This window comes from Eurypyga helias, unplaced genomic scaffold, assembly GCF_000690775.1.
Source record: "Eurypyga helias isolate BGI_N326 unplaced genomic scaffold, ASM69077v1 scaffold50594, whole genome shotgun sequence".
NCBI lineage: Eukaryota > Metazoa > Chordata > Aves > Eurypygiformes > Eurypygidae > Eurypyga > Eurypyga helias.
In genome coordinates, this window is record NW_010245354.1 from 1 (window position 1) to 22,356 (window position 22,356).

The 22,356-nt window shown below is 41.3% G+C and overlaps 2 protein-coding genes across 2 annotated transcripts; both read left to right on the forward strand.

Annotated features, from left to right (window-relative positions):
- The first annotated feature begins 56 nt into the window (after positions 1-56).
- On the forward strand, positions 57-17,785 carry LOC104505082 (synaptotagmin-like protein 2). Its single transcript, XM_010150016.1, has 13 exons — positions 57-984; positions 2,449-2,550; positions 3,492-3,545; positions 4,933-4,980; positions 6,108-6,202; positions 10,165-10,284; positions 11,515-11,684; positions 12,775-12,877; positions 13,277-13,447; positions 14,626-14,704; positions 15,591-15,690; positions 16,329-16,534; positions 17,451-17,785. Exons 1-13 carry the CDS (start codon positions 57-59, stop codon positions 17,594-17,596), a joined length of 2,322 nt encoding a protein of 773 aa, XP_010148318.1. The 3' UTR covers positions 17,597-17,785.
- A 267-nt stretch (positions 17,786-18,052) lies between these two features.
- Positions 18,053-22,342, forward strand: CCDC89 (coiled-coil domain containing 89; the record flags this gene model as incomplete). Its single annotated transcript, XM_010150017.1, is given in 4 exon segments — positions 18,053-18,088; positions 21,477-21,927; positions 21,930-22,001; positions 22,004-22,342. Coding segments are annotated over 4 exon segments (898 nt in total), but the record flags the coding sequence as incomplete, so codon positions are not given.
- Between the last annotated feature and the right edge of the window lie 14 nt (positions 22,343-22,356).

Genomic DNA, 22,356 nt, shown 5'->3' on the forward strand with positions numbered 1-22,356 from the left:
AACCAAAACGTGCTGACAGCACAGTACAGACGACTGCGGAGATTGAAGTTAAGAGCATGACCTACGAGCGTGATGGAGAGCTGCTGCAGGAAATTGGTGAGACCTTCGAAAGATCTGAATTGTCCAAGGCTGAATATGGAGTATTTTATGTTAATTTGCAGAAGCTACCAGAAAATGTCTCTGCAACATCAGCCTCTGTGCTGGAAAATATGGATAAGAAAATGCAAGGTAAAACACAGACTAAACTAAGTATTGATGCTCTACATCAACAAGCGAGCGCTCATCCTCAAGAAATACAAGACACAATAGAAAAAACTTTGGTTTCAAATATTGCAAAATTCAGTGAATTCAGATGCTCTTTAGAAAAACTTCTTCAAGAAACATCTGAAGTTTCGTGTCCAGTATCCGACGACTTACATAAACAAGAAGAGTTTGGGGTTCATATGTTTCCTTCACAAAAAGAGACTCTGTGCGTGCCAGTGTCACAGCCACATAACGCTTTCGGTAGCTGTCATACAGAGATGAAGATAGCTATCAAAAGGAGACCTGCAGAACAAAGTATCAAAGCTTCAGTACATGATCTTGCAGGAAGTGAAATTGAAGCTTCTGATCTTTGTAAAAGAAGTAGAGCTATTAATAAAATAGAAGAGCAAAACGTGGCTGTAGTTGATCTTCCTCCCTCAGAAAGAGAGACCAATATGATTGCAATCAAGCTATTCAAGACAAACAAAGAAGGAAGGAGAAATGAAAGCAGCTACTTGGATGCCTCTGGAAAGAATTCAGATTTGAACACACTGATGACATTCAGAAGAGCAAGCATACCATGTAAAGATGAGAGCGACTCCCTCCAGCCAGAAGGAGCTCAACTCTGCCTAATGTCTCAGCACGAGGATAATGATGAAGAGGCAGGGGACGGCTCAAATTTGGGATCCAAGTTTTCAGATGAAAACTCTGAGTCCCACTCTGGAACCAAAAATTCAACTCGTGAGCTGTTTGATTTTTAAAACTCATGGTGCTGGGTTGTTAAAAATGGCTGTGATGGTTTTTGGTAGCCAACTTGAAATGCGTTAATCAAAAGTCTGTGTGATATTTCTTAACTGAATGCTTTGGATAATTGTTTGTGAAGGATGGGAAGAGCAAATAGAGTTCTTTAATGGGAAGGTGTTTGATAAACACGTACTACATTTGGTTAAGCCTTTTTGGGAAGGGGAGTTTAGCAGCATGAATCAATTCTATCATTCTTCATGATTTACTTTTTTCTTCCTCCCCTGTGAGATTGCCTTTAAATTGATAACATTGTAATGCTCAAAATCTGGTATTTCTCATAAATACACTGGATTAAAAAAGGGGAAAAAAGAGTTTTCAGTGGCTGAGTGAGTTCATTCTTTAGTTTGACCAACTAGTCTTCAAAGGTAAAAACTTCATCAGTGGAATGGCTGGATATAAAGACAATACCAAGACTTGGTGCTGTTTCACTTAACGTTGCTGCCTGTTGCACTAGAAAGTGGCCATATAAATGGTCTGTTTACGAGGATCTTCGTTATTTGGTTGAATGTCAGCTCTAGTCAACGTACAGTGTGTGATAGTCATCGAAGACCTTAAGGTAGAGGAGATAATTTATCCCCTGTAATCTGCTGCTGAGAGACTGGGAATGTTTTCTTCACCTGGAGAATCTGAGAAATATGTGCAGTTTCCAGGGCCTGCCAACTTAGTCTTGAGCCTGTTTAGAAAGTGAGATTCCAATGGAAGTCAGTGAAAACTTAGGACAAATAAGGAAAAAGGAAATATAAATTTGTTTTTACCCATAATTACAAACAGCAACACTCTAAGGCCTGGTTGGTTGGCTGATGGGGAGGAAAGTGAAGAGGGGAGGAGAAAAGGGTCTTACAGGTTTCTGAATCAGATAGATCTGTCCTGGTTCTGCTCTTGGAGACAGTTACATAATTCCAGGGGTCCAAATATCAACACAGCTGGGGTTTTTGTGGTTGTTACTCGAGTATTGAAGCAAAACTATTTTCACTGGGAGAAAATATAATAGACAAATTTACCCAGAGAGAAAAACTAAAGCTATTAATCTTTTTGTGTTGATTTATATCAAGATGGTTACAAAATAGCTGAAGTCTGAGTTTATCCTATAATGTTCTTAGAAATTTAAGTGCCATAATTGCCCCAAACCGTCGTCAGTACAGAGATACCTACAGAGGGTAAATCAACCAACCTGCCTCTCCATACTGATGGCTGAGAGAAGTTCGAGAGAACAAAAGGACACTTCAGATCAGCCATTTATTTTGTGTATTTTGGATTTATTTTGTATTTTCATTGAATGTTTACTGTCTTTGCTAACAGTCCAAAGAGATTCTCATGAGAAATCCATGGTTGGTTTTTTAGTGACTTGAGTAGAACGGCATGTCTGTGTGTGCAGTGTTCATGTGTTTTGTCTCGTAACAGGTTCGGAAGAAGAATTAAACCCTGTTTTGATGGCTTTGAAAAGGAGTGCAGATAGGAAAATGCCTTCCAAAAGTCTAGAGGACATTCCATCAGCCACCTCAAGTGAGCACAAAGCTTGTGTGTGTCTCCCATGACCCCCCAGTTTGGCTTAAACGTGTTCATGCTGGTCTTCCATACAGCTTTGCGAAGTAGTGGTTTTGTCTGTTTCTAAATAAGCCGTAGTAGAATGGAATTATTTTCTCACACAGTTTAGTTTTCCATTCTTTGTGTTAATTTTGAAATAACACTGGTCTGTGAAGGAGACATCTTCCAAAAATGCCCTGTGTTAATCAGTGGTGATGAACTGTTTCTTGGACAGTTCTTTCAGTAGTGAAAGTACTGGCAACTGCCCAAATCAGTAATGAGCAGCAACTGCCACTGGCTCCTGGCCACTTCCTGAGGTCAAATTAGTAAACAGTGGAAGTATGAAAAAATCCTTAGTTTAGTAGTGTTTCACCTGTGTCCTCCAGCAGTTAATATGCCAAACTCACTTGAAGGGAATACAGTGAGACAGGGTTGTATTTAAAACTCATTCCTGCCTTCCCTCTGTGGCCTCCTAGGATTTTGTTATTATTCCTGTCTGCCTTCACTCTGCTTCCGAGTGTTTTCATGTTTATCCTATGTATAATGGGGAAGGCATCAACTGAACGTGTTTGTAACCTGGAGTGTGGAGATGCAGCTTTTGAAAGGTGTTGGCTAATTACTCTTCTAATACTACTTACGCTATTGCTTGCTTCTAACTAGTTTCTAGGTTTTAGGTGTGCACTAACATTGTTGCAACAGCACTCTGATAGAAACCGTGTCAACGTGAGACTGCTGCTTGGACCTAGGCTTGAAGTAGTGTGTGGAGTAGAAAGAACCTCTTGAATTTAACCATGCCCATGGCTCTGCTGGTTTGTTTGGGTTTTAATCCTCGTTACTCTTAATTCTGCGATTGCCACTGCCATCCATTTTATCGTACTGAACAGCGACATTTTTCTAACTGTTACTTTTTTCCTGCACAGATAAAGGAAAAATAAATAATCCAAAGGAAGAATTAGCTCTTAGTGCTGAAGATGGTAAATATCTTTTGTGTCTGCATGGAATTTTACTGCTTTTTCAATGGTCTCTGTTTGCTAATGAAGGATGTTTTTTAAAGCAAGAGTTGTATTGCGCTTTTAGGTTTAACTTCAGCATGACTGAAATGCTTTTCTAGAAATGTTGTTGGGTTGTTTGATTCTTAAGGAATATACTTACATCCTACTGTATCTGTAGAAACTCTGTGCCACCTACTGGTGTATTATTTTGACCTTTGGTCATTCAGCCTATGAAACAGTTATTGAAATCTTTGCAAGTTCATAGAATCATAGAATGGTTAGGGTTGGAAGGGACCTTAAAGATCATATAGTTCCAACCCCCCTGCCATGGGCAGGGACACCTTCCACTAGACCAGGTTGCTCAAAGGCACATCCAGCCTGGCCTTGAAGACATCCAGGGATGGGGCATCCACAACAAGTTTTCAACGTCAGGTCAGTTTAAAGACTTGGATAAAGTAACTAGCGAACTTGTCTCTGATCTCTTGCTTTATGAGGTGCAAAGTGACTTTTGCTAGTGAAAAACCCTCTTCAGAATACATCAATTTGAAAGGAAGCTCTCTTACAATCCCTGTCTCAATTCAGAGTAGAATTACTCTAAGCAATAGACGAACTGCTAGATCAGCTACTGTGGGTATCATCAGTCTGTTAGTGCATCACAGATGCCTTACTGCTGAATTTTTCTATATACTTTCAGAAATTCCAAATCTAAGCAAAACAAAAGCAAATCTGCTCCAAGAACATGTCAAGATGAACAGAATAGAAAACCATCGAATAACGTGGAATATAACACAATTCTTTATTTACTGCTTTGTGGCATTACAGTTTCATAGTTATGCACGGTTGCATTTATTGTCATTTTTTTGGATGCTTTAAAACATTTTGCATGTTAGTGGCCTATAGTATAATAGGATGATCATAGTGTAATGGGATGCATGTGGTGTCCAGTAATTTAACAGGAGTGTAGTACTGCACTGCATTTGGCTTTCAAATGGAGACCGCTATGGAAAGCATATTATATATTCAGTATGGAATGTGTAGATGCTTATCTGAAAAGGCTGAGGGTTTTTGAGTTAAATTTATGAAGAGCAAAGTTTTGAAAAAATGACAAACTCTGCCAAATAGTTTGCTGTCCAGACAAAATAAGGCAAGCTCTCCTGAAAAAGCTCTTGATCTTTTTGCTTTGCCTAGCTTGTACACTCATATTCCTTTTGTTATGATCCAGCTCCTCAAAGGAGGACAGTGATGTAAACCACAAAAACATAGAGAGTCTGGGAAGTCAAAAAGTTCCCACGCATAAAATATACTGGTGCTATTTATAAGATTGCAAAGGTGTTTGTGCTACTGAATGACTGTTGTCAATACTGAGCAGGTCCAAAATCTGATCAGCATCGAGAGAGGAATGAAAATGCAGCAGGAAGTGAGTAATAGGATTCTTCCAACAGACAATGGAGAGACTTCTCCACTCATATGTAATCTAATACATTAAAAATCCTTTTTTATTTAACAACTAACAAGTTATATATCTAGACCAGATCCTGGTTCAATGGGGAAACTGCATCTAACTGCATACTGACAGTAACTGATATGTTGAGCACTACTTGAGCTTTAACAGCAAAAGCTTTACAAAAGCTTAACTCATGCCTTGCACACAGTCCAATCATGTGTGCAGTGTTTCACTTCATGCAATAGATACGTGCCCCTGTAGCTGGCTGTTTGTTGCCAAGTAATCCTTGGTCATAAGATAGTCAGTGCTGGTGCATTTCACAGTGTGTATCCAGTCCAAAGATGTAGAACTTTATTGTATTACTAAATGTAAGTGGGTTAGAGCATGGAGAATTCAGAGAACTGTGGGCTTGCTGCAAACTGGATTATTGTACGGCTAGCTTGTGCAATTAAGCTTTGTACCATGAAAGAACATGGAACTGAAGTTCAATAGAGAAATATAAAAGCTGAAGAGGTGGGCTGCAAAAACTACTTATTAATGAGATCTGCATCTTATAATTAAGTAGGAATACTTGAAACTTCCTTGTTCAGGTCTAAAAATTGCTTGATTTACACAAATGTTCCTATTGCCATTAGTTTCAGTAAATAAAAGAACAAAGTTTGGCTTGTGAACTGACTTCTTACCAAGAATCCTACGATGACTCTAATGTCAGTCGGGGTATGGTTAGTGCATGCGTGCACTTAGCCTCATTCTAGGAAGAAAATCTAGAAGATAAACTGAAAATGTCATCTTCGTCACATTTGATCAGAATTTGCTTGCAGCACCCAGGCTTGTACATCATGTCAAGGAATTCAAACATTTCTGCTCCAGCCAAAGTTCTTTGGTCAGTGTTGTAGATGTCAAAGTAGATAATCCTTCCTAATGATAGCTTCTCTGAGTCCTGGGGGCAGGGAGAAATCTTGCATCCAAGTTGTAAACTGGTTGTGCATGTGCATGTATCTCACCCAAAGCTGTTTGTTTCTAATCATGTTCTATTATGGAATCTCACTGGTTTGATGTACAAATTTGTTTTTGAAACCTTTGGAATTACTGCTCTTCAGTTTCCACAGTGCCCTCACAGCCTGATAAGCTGTTTTCCAATCCTGAAAAAGTCAAAGGACTCAGCAAGTCAGTACCATCATTCCTACAGGAAGAGGCAAGTTCCACCTGTGTTTTTTTTTTTTTCTGTTTTGTTTTTTGGGGGTTTTTTTTGTTTGTTTGTTTTGTTTGGTTTTTTATTACTAAAATTTCTGATTCCTGTGGCATTATGCATTTGTCAGGTAGTGCTTCCCAGGGTCTGCCAAGTCAGTTTACTGTTGGACCGCGGCATGGAGCTGAGCTTGTGGTGTAACAATCAGGAGATGATCCCAAACAACCTGTGGCTGATTAACCTTTCAACAGCTTTAGTCCAGCAACTAGAGGTTTATTCTCACTGTGCAGCTAAACATACAGCGCACGTTTCATCTAGGAGATGGAAGCATAGTGAATGCTTGCTGTTATTCCCAAAGGCAATCTCTATCCTTAAGCTAACAAGTGTTATTTTTTCTTCAGAACATACATATGTGCATACATTTATTTTCTTCAGAGCCTAAAATCCTGAATGAGCATGCAAAATGGTAGGAAAGTCACCATCTGTAACCCTTCTCCGAGGCATGTTAGCTTGGTGTTCTGCTTAGGGATGTAGGTTCAGGTACCAGGCTGTTAACTCCGTGTAAGTGAAATTCCAGTTTCCAACGACATACTGTGCCTGTAATAATTATAGGCTTACAGTCTTTTATTGTTATCATCATCATCATGGTGTGGGCCTTGGAGTAAGCTCTGAGGCTGTATTCAAATCACCTAAAATGACACTGAAGCTTGAAAGTGATAAACAATTTGAATTGCCTGACCCAAACATTCAGTAGGGAGAGGAGTGGAGATTGTTTAGGCCAAGCACAAACCTCCTGCCATAAATGCCTAAAAGGTATTGGTCACAGGGAACAGGAAGCTCTGGAGAATAGGAAATACCTTGTCATTATTAAACTTGGGTAACACCATAGTTTTTTTCCTACTTTCTTTTTTTTTGAGTGCCATAGGGTGAACATGAATTTGTATGACAAAAGTACATGCACAGCTCCCTTCCCCAGACTGTTAGCAAATGGTGGTACAAACACCCACATCCTGTCAATGAGGGATGTGTATCAGTGGACACTGGCTTAAGTGGGACACAGGAATTTGGGGCATAGATATAAAAAAAAAACCCCAAACCCTGTGTCTGTGCTATAAAATGAGGAATTGATGCTTACCCTGCCCTTATCAATATAACTGCAGCATAAACAGCAATATTTTGGATTATTTTTCTAAAACAAGTGTCTAAAATGACTGAAGCATCAGAATCGGGAATATGCTATGGCCTGTCTACCTCCTAAAGTCTGAAATAACCAAAAAATCAATTAATCAAAAGGTTTGATTAATCATAGAATCATAGAATGGTTTGGGTTGGAAGGGCCTTTAAAGCCCATCCATTTCCAATCCCCCTGCCATGGGCAGGGACACCTTCCACTAGACCAGGTTGCTCCAAGCCTCATCCAGCCTGGCCTTGGACACTTCCAGGGATGGGGCATCCACAGCTTCTCTGGGCAACCTGTTCCAGTGCTTCACCACCCTCTGCGGGAAGAACTTCTTCCTGATATCTAATCTAAACCTCCCCACTTTCAATTTAAACCCTTTTACCCCTTGTCCTGTCACTACAGGCCCTTGTAAAAAGTCGCCTCCCAGCTTCCCTGTAGGCCTTGTAGTTTACCTCAAGTGCAGAACTCAGAACCATTCAGTGTCCATGAATTACACCTCTTTAATTAAAGGTTCTCTAAACCTACACCATCCTAATGCCCCTTCTGCTGAGAAGAATGCACAGGAACCTTTTCTGAGGTTGTTAACATTGTACCATGGATGGTTCAAAAGATCAGCATTTCAAAGTATTAGAGGTGGGATACCAAACAAGTCTGAAATGAGCGGCTGACTGTCTAAAACCAACCAGTCACAGCCTATGTGAGAAGCCAATTAAAAACTTGACTCGTGTTCTGAACGAAACAGCCTGACAAATGCTTGAAAGCCAAAGGATTCTATGTAATCAGTCTGGTTACAGTAGAAGGGGCTTGGGGAAGGTTCACATGGATAGTCTAAGAAATTTTCAGAACCCAGATCTGTTTATTATGCCCCTCAAATTTATCATTAAAATTGCCATTAGTCCCAATTCTGTCTTGAGCTGTCAAGGTCACAGTACAGGATGCTGTGAGCAACAAGACATAAGCATGCACACACGTGTGCACATATACGTGTGTGTGTGTATAAACAGACTGTATATCTATAAATACAGCATGTATGTATACCATGTGCTGGTTTGGAGTTTATCACCACTGAAGTACCACCTGGCCAACACAAAGCACAAACCTAAAGAATGGATAATGCAAATCTGGTAGAAATTACAGAAATAAGCATTGTAGACACCATGTAGTTACGATAGTATTAACACTCCTTTCTTTGTGCTAGTTCAGTTCTGGAATTATTTTTAAAATAATGAATTCTGATAAGAACAAACTTTCTAATTAAAAAAGAAAAGCATATAAATCAATCTTTTAGAGTACCAGTGGGCTTTCCTTCTGCTTAAAAGAGATAAAAGGCTAAAAAAGTAAGGGTTCTCTCCTTGTGAATAGTAACAATGATTTTATTTAACATTTGGAATTAACTTTAAAAAAGCCCACGATCACATGTGTAATGTGTTCTGGAGGCATGCAGTCACCCAAGTGCTTAATAATTCCTTGTCTCTGAACCTCCAGGCTTTCCACAAACCTCCAGGAGAAGAGCTTTGACTGTTTGCAGCCAGAGAGCATGCTTTGCTGAGTAAATTAAAGACAGGGTTGAAAGTAAGAAGAACTGGGTTCAGTCCTGAAGCTCTTCTGCTGACCCACTGTGCGGACAGCAGCTGAAATGGTCTTAGGCCATTGAAATGGCCATTTGTCCTTCCTCTAAAAGAGGCCTTAGGGTTTTCCTGTCTTCTAAAGAGTCTGTGTAACAGGACTGGTTATCCGCACTGCTTAACTGTTACTTCGGTCCCTGAAATTATTTAGGACAGTCCCAAATACCTCTTTCAAACATATGTTTTTCTCTCAAGGACCCTTGCCCTAGGTAGGATGGACACTAGTCTGTCCTTACCTTTGGCTTCTGAGCCGGGGAGCAATGCAGGCCTGCTTTACTCAGCAGTGTAGGTATAGCCAGAGAAGGCACAATCAATGGATCTTTATAAAGGCACATTCAAAATGCTTATATGCTATTTATTTCTATAAATATTCAGTTTCTCAATGTGTGTAGAAATTGCTATTTACTAATTTTGCATCTGTTAATAGATGATCTATAACAGCAGTTCAAAACTGTATAAAGGAGGGGGGAAGCCTTGTAAATTGCTCATGGGTGGAATACAGCTGGGAGATGGTGTTTTCTCTGCACAGGAAGGTGCCAAGGCACACATGGGAAGTAAAGCATCAATTCTTTAGTACAGTGATAGCATTGAGACAGAACGGGGTTGTCAGCACATAACCTGAATAGTGACTAAGTGAACCAAAACTTCAGTTCCTTGCTGGAAAAGCAGGGCCCTGCTTGCCTTCTTAAAAGGCTGTCCTACTGTGGCTGTTACCTTCCCGATAGCTGCCCTGCTGATAGAGGGTACACAGTTGATAGTATTTGCTATAGAATGGGAAAGGATTGGTAAGAGACCTGAGCGTTATCACTTTCAGAAGTTTATGCGTGAGATGAAGTAGAAAAGTTGAGTTTAATTGTCCCCATAAAGTTAACTTTATACTTTCTCATTGCTGTTTGAGATACAAAATAAAAAAACAAACCTGGTTGCATTACTGCCTTAAAAAATTTTCAATGTAGGCTTACCATCAGAAAAAATTCCCTTTCAACTTTTTAAGTGCATGGCCTAATTAAAAAAACATTGCTTACTCATGTTGCACTAGAAGGGGATTTAAATTCAGGTTTTCACTGAGTCTCAATCTGCATTAAAATTCTGTTTGTTCTTTTTAATGTTCCTTGTGACTGTAAAGAACCTGCACAGACTTTCTTTCTGTGGTGTTTTTGTAGAGTGATGACAGAGAGACAGATACAGCATCAGAAAGCAGTTATTCCCTTGGCAGAATCAAGAAGAGTCCCAGCTCTCTAACCAATCTTAGCGGCTCTTCTGGCATGGCCTCCTTATCCTCTGTATGTAAACCAAAGTCTTGTTTTAACAGCACTTTCCTTTTGCTCATTTCTTCAGTATTGTATCAGCTCCCTTCTTGTTCCTCTTATCTTTCATCCCTTGGCATCTCTGTCCCCTTTCTTTCCTCTCTGTTATGTGAACACTTTCATGGAAATGCCTAAAATAAATAAAATCAGCTTTACAGTTTTTTTCCTTGTTTTCAAGTAATATATTGGAGCCTGTTCAGGACTCTGCAGTGCAGCATACTCTCTAAGCACTGTACAAAGGGATGAATTTTACCTTAAGAGCCTACATTTGTAACTGAAAGTGAGGGACAATTTATATAGAACAAACGCTTAGAAAAAGGGGTGAGTACTGGTCTGTACTCCCAGTACCAGACAGTACTGGTATGTAGGATTCATAATTAAGTCAGTGAACTAGCTAGTCAGAAATCATTAGTTTATGTGGACTTCGTGAGAAAAAGTAGAATTTTGTGGAAGGATGTTGAGAGTAAAAGAAGATTGTACATCCTTCTCTTTATGCGTATTTGTTGTTTAATTTTCAGTGTTTTATTTAAAATTGTAGAATCATAGACTGGTTTGGGTTGGAAGGGACCTTAAAGATCATCCAGTTCCAACCCCCCTGCCATGGGCAGGGACACCTTCCACTAGACCAGGTTGCTCAAAGCCTCATCCAGCCTGGCCTTGAACACTTCCAGGGATGGGGCATCCACAGCTTCTCTGGGCAACCTGTGCCAGTGCCTCACCACCCTCTCTGGGAAGAATTTCTTCCTGATATCTAATCCAAATCTCTCCTCTATCAATTTAAACCCGTTACACCTTGTCCTGTCACTACAGGCCCTTGTAAAAAGTCCCCCCCAGCTTCCCTGTAGCCCCTTCAGGTACTGGAAGGTGCTGTAAGGTTTCCCCAGAGCCTCCTCTTCTCCAGACTGAACAAGCCTCATAACTCATCCCTATAGGCTTTATCACTAATCTTTCTGTCAGTTTTTTCAAGAGTCCTGTTGTCCTAAAATCTTTACAAATATTTGCAAATCTTTTACAAATACCTTTCTTTCATTCATCTGCTTGCTGAGAAGCTTGTGTAAATGGTGCCCGTTACATTTTGTTATTACCTCTGAAGGGATGCAGTTGATTTCTTTACTGTCTGAATTCTGAACGAAACTTCTACGCTAATCTTGAAGTATCTGGTGAAATGCAATGCCTGGAAAATTTTTCTCTTTTTGTGTGATACAGGTGAGCGGAAGCCTAATGAGCATCTATAGTGCAGACTTTGGCAATATTGATGTGAAGGGGAACATTCAGTTTGCTATTGATTATGTTGAACAGCTGAACGAGCTCCACATTTTTATTTGCCAGTGTAAAGACCTGGCAGTGGCAGATGTTAAGCGACAGCGTTCAGACCCGTAAGTACAGAGAATGTATTTATTTCCTAATGGAAACTTTTCTTTTAACATGTAAATGAAAGCTGATTTTGTTTTTCCAATCTCTGTAAGATGTTGGATTAAACAACCCAACAAATAATTGAAAAGGTACATAAATTAACATGGGAAGCTCAAACCTCAAAGCTCAAGGGAGGTGATTCTCCCCTTCTGCGCTGCTCTTGTGAGACCCCACCTGGATTGCTGCGTCCAGCTGTGGAACCCACAACATCAGAAGGATATAGACTGGTTGGAGCGAGTCCAGAGGAGGCCACGAAGATGCTCAGAGGGCTGGAGCACCTCTGCTATGGGGACAGGCTGAGAGAGTTGGGCTTGTTCAGCCTGGAGAAGAGAAGGCTCCAGGGAGACCTTATAGCACCTTCCAGTACCTGAAGGGGCTACAAGGAAGCTGGGGGGGGACTTTTTACAAGGGCCTGTAGTGACAGGACAAGGGGTAACGGGTTTAAATTGAAAGTGGGGTGGTTTAGATTAGATATCAGGAAGAAATTCTTCCCAGAGAGGGTGGTGAGACACTGGAACAGGTTGCCCAGAGAAGCTGTGGATGCCCCATCCCTGGAAGTGTTCAAGGCCAGGCTGGATGAGGCTTGGAGCAACCTGGTCTAGTGGAAGGTGTCCCTGCCCATGGCAGGGGGGTTGGAACCAGATGGTCTTTTAAGGTTCCTTCTAACCTAGACTATTCCATGATTCTGTGATTCTTTTAACAATACTAAGTTCTCTTTTAAAAATCAACTTCCTAGATGGTAAATTCTGCTTTGATAAGTTTTCAGTAGGATTACAGCCTATCAATGTGATATCTAGGCATAGTTAAATACTCTGTATTTTATGTATTGAGGAAACATTTTAATGGATTTCACCCCATAGGAATGTCCCACTTTGGGAACTATTACTATACTTCACCACTGCTGTTTGATTTCTTAAGCGTAACAAGTTGAAGAACATAACAGCTACTTCAGTGGGTTTCTTTTACTTTATAAACAGATACCTTGTGTATTTTGGAAGGGGAAGCTGGAAGAAGTGCTTCCTTGCTTTTCTTACCAGCATGTTTGTATTTTAGGTATGTAAAGACCTACCTGCTTCCAGAGAAATACAAGCTGGGCAAACGTAAGACCTCTGTAAAGAAGAAAACCTTTAATCCAGTCTACAATGAAATACTGCGGGTATGTCTCAGACTACTTCTCGACATGAAATACTGTGGGCATGAAGTATGAGGAACCTTAACTTTTAGGCGCAGGTCCAGATGCTCCCAAAAGAGATGTCTGTGTTAGGATGAGATGGATTCCTCCTTAGAGGTACCTTTGTCCTTCATTGATAGGTTAACTCTACAGTGTACTGTACACTGGTGGTTGTATACTTCTTGCAAACTAACGCAAGCTAAATAGGAGTTCAAGATGCTTGAAATAAAGAGGAAAACATGAAGAGAGTTTTTCTTTGTAATGAAGACCTGAGCAGTTATGGATGTATAAACCCAGATAGGTTTTTCTCTAACCGTTCAGACATGGCATTGATGAAAATCAGCTTGTTTTAACTTTTTTATTCTCACTTTTTTCCCCTGGCAGTATAAAATTGAAAAGGATCTCCTAAAGAACCAAAGCCTTAATATCTCTGTCTGGCACAATGATACCTTTGGGAGGAATAGCTTCCTTGGTGAAGTGGAGCTGGATTTAGGAACCTGGGACTGGAACGATAAATCCAACAAGCAGATCAACTGGTTTCCACTCAAGCCAAGGGTAGGTTACTAAGGGGGGGTTGCTGTTCTGCATTTTCCACTGCGTAAGTGCAAAACCTTGTCATTATTTACTTAGGCCTGGTCTTGTGTGTCGTGGGGTTTTTGTGTTGGTTGTAATCATAAATACCTCTTTACTGGTAAGTGGAACATTCAGTTCTGAGGTTTTAGTGAGTAGCTAGCTATTACAGTAGGAATAACTTCCTCATAGCCTAAGGAGTAGGAATTTCAAGGTGGTTTTCACTTACGTCACGTTGCTGTGACAGATACCTGAAGCCACACGTTCCCAGAATATGAAGTAAACCTATTGAGTAAGTTCAGCAACAGTTTAATATCAGACGTAATGAATTCCATGTCTTTATGTCTCTTGTTAATGGGTTTCAGACAAAACCTAAACCTTTAGCTAAGCCACTGCCAGAGGTTCTGCTTTCTTTTTCTTTTTCTTTTCTGATGGTGTTGGTTTTTTGGTTTGGTTTTTGGGTTTTGTTTGTTTGTTTCTTTTCTTTTCCCCTTGAATTTACTTCATTGGTTCATCCCAAAATCCATTCAATCCAAAGTTTTATATGTTGCAGAACAGACCAGGAATGTCATGGTAGTCTTTAGCACTAGTTTAATTCGACTGATTTTAAAACTGCTCTGGGTCAATAAATGTAACCAAATGTGAACAACTGCCATCTGCAAATGGTCCGTGGCTCTCTATGGAAAAGGGAACGTGAAGAAGTGACATTCTTCTGCCTTTTTGCAAGATAACTCCTGTGGAGGCTGACTTTCAGATAACATTAAATGAGGCAAAACATTCCTATGGAAATGAGTTTATAAAAGTACACTTTCTGTTGCACAAAGGGTAAGTTTCCCAACTGAAGGAGCATATGGTCTAGTTTTAAATAAGTGCACAACAGTGGAAAAGATGCACCTGAAGGCCTTTTGGCCTCTCCTGGGTCTTGTTTCCCACTGAAGTGGAGGAGCTGCATATCTGAGGCACTGTCAAGGGGTTAAACCTGCCCTATAATCTCATGTCCTGCAAACTGGGAATATTAATGGGTAAGGAAATGAGGAAAAGAACTTGCCTTATGTAGAAATCGGGCTTGTTCCAGTGGAAAACTTGGTGTGATAAAATCTGTGCGTGCACTGCAAGGTTTGCGATTTGGGGTGGGTTTTGTGTTGTGTTGTTTTTAATTTCAGACTTCAACAATGGCTCCTGAACTAGAACACAGAGGGGAGATGAAACTAGCCCTCCAGTATGTCCCACACCCTGTCGGAGGTAGGCATTGCTGCTTTGTCTGGGCTTGTCTGGCCTTTGAGGGTTTTTGTTCTTTTTTTGTATTAAAAGAAAAAGCTTCTTAACATTTTTCAGCCAATTCAGACATCTTGTTTTAACAAAAAAGTAGAGATTTCCCCCCCTCCCCCCGGAAGATTAAATCACCCTGGTCATGAATTCAGTTTAAGATCCAAAGATCACTTCAGGATCTTTTGTTTTTAATGTTACTACAGGAGAAATTACCTCATTGTTATAATTTTAGATTTGTAATGCAGTCTGTATGTGTAACAAAATCCTGTTTTCTCACTAATGATTCCAGAGATTATAAATCATCAGGCAGGTATTGTGATATGCTAAATAAAGAATGACAACACAGTAAATTCAAGCAATATTAGAAGTAGAAAACAGCAATAAGAATTTAAAATGCAGCACTTTAAGCCAAACAGATCACACTGTCTTTAGATCAATCTTGTCTGGCAACCAGTAACAGCTGTGAAGCCAGGTCAGGTCTTTAATCCAGTCAGTCAATGAGAATCAAATATGCTCGCAGCACAAAGAAGCTTATTTGAATGGTCAAGCAGCAACAAATGCTAATGTTGTGTAGACTGAGGACAGGCTGATCTCCTCATCTAGAAGGCTTGGAAAGAGAAGGCCAGTAGCATGTATTTGTTTAGCTGTAACAGAAGACAAGTCACGGTAGGAATACAGACGTGATGGGATGAAGACTGCGGCTTCAAGAGTACAGAAGGGGATGTTGAATTAAGATGTGACATAATGGGTCTGGGCCAAATATCACCTCTGCAAATGGGCAGGAACTGTTGCATTGTAGAAATTAATCTTTAAAAGGGATCTACAAAGCATAATCAGATGTTTTGGTTTATTTTTACAGGGAAGAAGACTCTACCCACTGGTGAGGTCCACATCTGGGTGAAGGAATGCCATGACCTTCCTCTTCTGAGAGGCAACAGGCTCAACTCTTTTATTAAGTGGTAAGAACTGTGGTTAAAGCCATCAAACATGTGACCTAATAATGCTATTATTTTGCTTTCTAATCTTATCTCCATTTTCTACATTCAAATTAAAAACCACCTAATTACTATCCAATTCTCCTTTATTGTAATGCAAATTGTCTCTACGAGGCCTTACAGCTTCAAGATGGTAAGTATATACCACCAAGGAGAAAACACTTGGAGATCTTCCTGCCTAATCACTGCTCTTTCATTTTGTCTGCTCAGCCACTTGGTGGAAGGGCCAGTCCCAATTGTGCCTCCTTTCACTTGCATCTCAACAAAGCATGTTTGTGCAAGAGTGTGGTTTAGCTTAGCATATCATGGGAGGAGCTAGAAGTGAGAAGCAGAGTTGTATTTCTTCCTCCTTTCCACAAACAAGACTAAAATTGTAGAGACAAGAATAACAAGATGGTTGGGAAATCTCTGGCAGCAACAAAAAGGTGTCGGTGTCATTAGTGATAATACAGCACATAAACCCACTTGTGCCTTACTCCCACCTCCCCACCCCTTCCATCCTCTGAAGCACAAAGGTGGACACGGCCTTTGATGCCGAAGCGTGCGTTTAATGCAGGCTGTGCTGTGCGAGTGCAAACTGACAGTGCTTTCTCTTCCCGAAGTACCATTCTTCCAGATACTAGCAGAAAAAGTCGCCAGAAAACAAGAACAGTGGCAAAAACTGCAAATCCAGTATTCAACCACACCATGGTCTACGATGGCTTCCGACCAGAAGATTTGAAAGAAGCCTGCGTAGAACTGACAGTCTGGGATCACAACAAACTAGCCAACCACTTCCTGGGAGGCCTCAGGATAGGCCTTGGAACAGGTTAATGATCACATTAATCCTTAATGTACAGAATACAGTCTTTTTTTCCCCTCTTCCTTTCCATTTCTTCTCTTTTTGCAAAGATCACTGAACAGCCTTTGAGTGAATTTAATGTAAATTAAATAAATGTAAATCATGGTGTTATGAGGGTTAGGATGACAGACAAGTAAGGAGAAATATTAGAAATAAACCTTTCTCTGCTCGTACATTGTATCTGCTACTGCTTGAAGTACACGATATGTTATTCTTGCACCCAAAAATCTTCGTAATGTCTTACAAATTCCCACATGCAAAAACTAGGTATGTGGTGTAGAGATAGTATTGGGTGGAGATAAAAGGATAGATCAGGAATGAATGATAAGGTTTGAAGACATTGGATAGGAAAACTTATAAATGCAAACAGGTTTTTGGCATAAGGAGAATACAAGATGTACAGATAGAAGAACTGTATGTTTTCCATGTAATTACATTTCTCCCTTTCATTGTCCTCTTTTGTCTGAGGGAAGGATTAGGATAGTACATCTGCATTTGAATTTTAGAGTACCCAAAGTTGTATGTCAGTACAAAATCAGTGTCCTGTTCTATTCCTAATGCCTCTCAGATGTTAATCAACCCTCCATCTTTCTTCTTGGGATGGGGGCAAAAGGACTAAGGAAAAAAAAAAATGCCTGGAGAAAGATGATGGAGTTTTTGTGTGAAACTCTCATTAATGGTATTTGACAGAATTGTTCAAGAGTAAAAATGTAGAACTGGCTCTTCAAAGTACTAGGTCGGCTACTTGAGGAGGTGAACCCATCTTAGTACTAGGTCGGCTACTTGAGGAGGTGAACCCATCTTAAAGACAGGCAGATTGGACTGGCTGCTCAACTCTGCAGCACTCCAAGTAATGTTTCTCTTAAAACTGATGTTTTTCTAGGCAAAAGCTATGGAACTACTGTAGACTGGATGGATTCTACTTCAGGTGAAACTGCCCTTTGGGAGAAGATGATGAACTCTCCAAACACGTGGATAGAAGATACACTACCTCTCAGGATGCTAATGGTTGCAAAATTGTCAAAATAAGGTGGCTTTCTAATTGCTAGCGTCAAAAAAAAAAATGGGGAATGGAATTAAAGATGTGGGGGTACAACTTGGAAGCGGAACACAGTAGCTCTTTTCACAGTCTGCTCCGTTGCTGTTCTGGTTTTGTGCTGTCAAATGTCACTTCGTATTTCCAATTAAACTTCTGCCTGCAGGTTATGATGCAAACTTCAGGGATCCTTACATTTCTTAGTCACTGCAAATGACTTCAAGAAAAGAAGGCACTTCAGGATTCAGTGGTAGAGGCAGCTGTGACACCTGGATGCTTGCGCTGCCCAACTGAAGCGTTCCTGATCCCTTAAATTACCAGCAAATAAAAATGAAGAGCAACTCTTTCTGTACACTTCCAGTATTGGTCATGAGGCGTTATTAATAAAGGTAGCAACAGGTAGTATGTTTTTCATGCTCATTAGTATGTGTTTATATCCTCATTATGCCATGTCGGATCTCTCCAGCAAGCAATATGAGCATGAAGTAGTATTTTTTTTATATTTCCTTTATCAGTAGTTGCATATTTCTAGGATGTGAAAGTCGCTTCTACAATGAAAGAAGCCTTCCCTAAAGCGGTACTGTCAATGTCCTGTTCTGCAGGTTGCAGGGGACTCTTAGTTCCAATGGACTATAAAAATCAGGGTTATAAAAACTTTGCTTATATATGCGTTAATTGTCTTGCTAGTATACAATCCTTGTGGTTAAATGTTGAAGGCAGAGGTGAAACCTTTTTATTCAAATGGTAAAGGATGGAATCCTGCCAGTTTTAGTGATGACAAGTATGTTGGGTATTTATTCTGCAAAGTGTACTCATCTGTTCCTATAACTATCAGCTTTTTTGCAAAATAACCTATCCCTGCTTCAGCACCGGCGTTAGGAGACTGCTGGGATTATGGTGCTCTTGCTTTAGGTGCTTTGCAGCAGAGGACACAGGACTGGAATTTGTAAATAGAAATGCATGCTACCGAAGAAAGATAAATGCATAAAATACAAAATATGGGGTTTTTTTCTAAATAAAAGCAGCATATTCAAGCTAAATATGTATGCAGTGTTTATTAAACACCAGTGTTTTATGTTAGCAGTTCAGCATGCAATAAAACACAGTACAGACAGAAAACCTTGCTGAAAATAAATGCACATTCCTTTGCTCTGAATGTGCAGGTCTAAAAATTTACTCCAAATGTGCAGGTCTGAAAGCTGGTGAAATCTTGCACCTCGGTGAGAGAGAAGGTGGCTCTTCATAACTCAATTACTGAATTTAATCATAGAAATTTGAATGCTACTTGGTCGCTATTATACACTGGGCATGGAAAAAAGGAAAGGTGCCACTCACCCTGCTGGGGAGCCAACTCTCTCTCTCATGTACCAGGCAGTCTGGAGTTTACAAATGCCACGGGTAGCTGTCTGTCTTGATGTCCTATTCCTGGGGTGTTCTGGATGAGATGGGTGGCAGATTACGCTCTGCATACGTGCAAAACGTTATTCTCGTACAACGTGGGACCGACGCACGTACAGCACTGCACAGCAGCGCATTTGGACTTAAATGGTACAGCAGCTGCTTTGCTTCTGTCATCCCACACAGCCACTCCTGAAGAGGTGGTGACGCTGGAATAGCAGAGGCACCTACTTCATCTGGATTTGCTGCCTATGTGAACTCATTTTCGCCTGAAAAAGGAGGCTGCTGCGAACATGACCTACACTTTGCCCGGTTTGAAGTTGCTGTTGTGTTTCCTGTGAAGCCTCAATGCATTGCTGTGTCCCAGTAGCTGTAGGGATGCGGCCGTGAGCCTCTGGATTTGCAGGCACGTGTCACAAAACCTGCTGTCTTCTCCACTGTGCAAAATTTCGACAGTCTAACGCGACTGCCATCAAAATAAAATGTTTGGTCTGTCACAGGGTCAATCTCCTTCTCTTTTGGTCAAGTATAACATCTTCTGGCTGACTATTCTTGAACCACCCTAGAGACAGACACAGCATTTTGTCATTCTCTGAGATGCTGCTTAACATTAAATGAGGCAAAACTCGGTTTAAATTTCAAAAAGCTACCTGAGTGTGTTTTACGTGATTACTTGTTCACTGGACTTGTAATTAATTAGCGTGACTAACTCATGACACAGCACTCATATGTACCCACCTAGATCATCAGGAAACTGAGCGAAGTAACAAAAATGGGCCCTTTAATACAAAAATTCATCCTCTTCCCCAGTTTTTAATACCTTTTTTTCAGCACGTGCAGAAAATGGGGACTATGATAGGTAAATCTACAGGGATAGTTGTCACCGCGTACAAACGTGGGTCTTCCTTGTGCTCCTACGTTTCCAGGAGGTCAGCAGAGCCAGTCACAGCAGTGTCTTGGAAAAGGATAGTAGCGCTTCACCACCACTACTCCTGCTACTTAAAGTTATTGTTGTCACTGTTGTTCTGCCATGGAGTGCATCCAGCTACAGATCGTAAAGCTTTTTCAGCAGAGCTTTAGCAGCTGTAGTTATTGTTTTATTGTTGTACACAAGGAACGTCAAAGATGTCCTGGTGAGATGAACCTCAGAAGATGGGAAAATTACAAACCCAGCTGTTTTATCCATGGAAAAAGTGCCTTGATTACCCTATGCATGCTGTAGGATTTAATTATAGAGTAGGAACATTAACATCTCACCTCCTGCTAAAAGGGTGTGGTGCTGATGTATTAAAAGGTGCTTGAAGGCAACGGCTGCTTCTGAGCACATAAACCAGCAGGACTAAAGTAATGCAAAATGGCCTTTTTCAAAAAAAATGATCACTGGTATTTTTGCTGTTCCTTGGAATACGGTTCACACGATAAATGTAGTTTTCCACCCAGCTCGTAGCCATTCCTAACTACCGTAGTGCGTTCCAGATCGATATTAAGCTGATAAAGAAATGCAAGGTTATGAAGTTAGGACAAAAAGTTTCCAGGAACTAGTTTCTTTGCAGTCAGAAGGAAAGGTTCTAGTCACCCACAACCAAAACTTTAAAGGCGTACAGTTAGTTACTCATTAAAGGGCAGTTTACTTAAGAGCTAGGCTTTGATTCTTAATTGCAGTTCCCCTTTATGCTAATGCAGCTGTGCTCCTCCAATGTCTTGATGTATTGAACATCCTTGCCCAGAGAAACACGCCACTTCCCCTTTTTTTCTTCCCCCTTCACTTTACGAGCTCAGCTTTAGCCCAGATGGGGGTTTTTTGGTACACACCTATGTATACATGCGTGTATGTGTTCTAAATTACACCATTTTTAATTCCTCGAAACCAGGTGCTTCCAAGTCCCACCTCTCACCTTCCGTGTCCAACAACCTCCCGTTCCTTCTTCTGCCTCCTGTTCCCGTGAATAAGCCCACCACCCTGAGCTGGTCCTAAAACACCCTGTGGTGGTTTACTTCCATTTATAATAGCAGATCTGTAGGAGAAAATGAAGGCGGAGGAAAGGATTGCTTAAGGAATTATTTACAGCTTTATCACTTACAAGCTTTTTACCTAAATACAATAGTAGTTCTCGTAACTACAACAGCAGCGTTTGCAGAAGGAATAATTAGCAAAGTCAGTAATCAGCTAATGAATAGGCCTGCATAAATACTAAGCCTGCATTCTCTGCTTTTGCATCGTGCAGTCTGGCATCCTTCTCATCGCCTGCTGACTCTGAAGCCGGTGCGGAGGGCTCCAGGACCACGTGGGTTGCAGGTTTCGGGAGGTCCTTTGCCCCCCGCACCGGTTTCTCTGGACTTCCAGAGAAACTCCACCAGCTTTTTGCAGTGGTGTTGGCCACACAGCAGTCGGGCACCTTTTAAAGATGCTGAATGTCACTAAGAGGAGCAGTCACTGTCAAATTTTGTCGCATCTTTGTGTGACACGGGGCCCAGGCTCAGGATGAGAGAGAGGCAGGGATGGACAACCCCACAAGTGATCCAGAGACAGGCAAAGAGATGGAAGATCTGACAAAAGGCCTGGAGAAACTCTGGGAGAGCCCCAGTGAGGAGAAAAGTGAGATGCTACATTCACGCCTGGAACAACAGCATCGCCTTATCTGTATCCCTAAGAAAAAAGGCAATGTGCACAAATGCTGCAGACATCTGGAGCAGCTCGACATGGAGCTGGAAAAACGGACAGAGGACACTGTGCAAATCAAACCCCAGACCCAACGGATTCAGCATTTGGGGGAGCGCTTCAGGGATCTGGCCAAGAACTGCGAAAAAATGATCCAGTTGAAGGACGAACACAGGAAATGGCATATGCAGCTGTGGGAGGAGAATGAGCGCCTGCGGCAGAACGAAGCACTCTTCGGGCAGACTGCGAGGGAGAAGGAAGCTGAAGTGCTCGGCCCACTGCCCAGGCCAGAAAGCTCTCCCAGCGGTTCGACTCCTTCCAGGAGAAACGTGCTTAGGAGAGTCGCAGGAGCGGGAAGAGCAGCTGCTCGAAGCTCAGCGCCAGCAAGCGCGTGCCTACGCCCATGAGATAGATTCACTAAAGGGTCAGCTGCAGTGCCTCCAGGAGAAGCGCCAACAAACAGCTGCGCAGGGAGAGGAGGCAGAAAGCCTGCAGAGGGCTCGGGACAGTGAGCTGCTAGCCAAGCTGGAGAGGGCGAATGAGGAGAAAGAGCGACTACAGAACCTGGCTGTGGAGTGAGGCAAAGCGTGGCAAGATGAGCAGCTGGAAATTCAGCAGCTGGGGAAGAAGCTGGAGGCTGCGGAGAAAGCCAGGCAGAGAGAGGGAAAGCGCCCTTGTCGTGGTTTAACTCCGGCT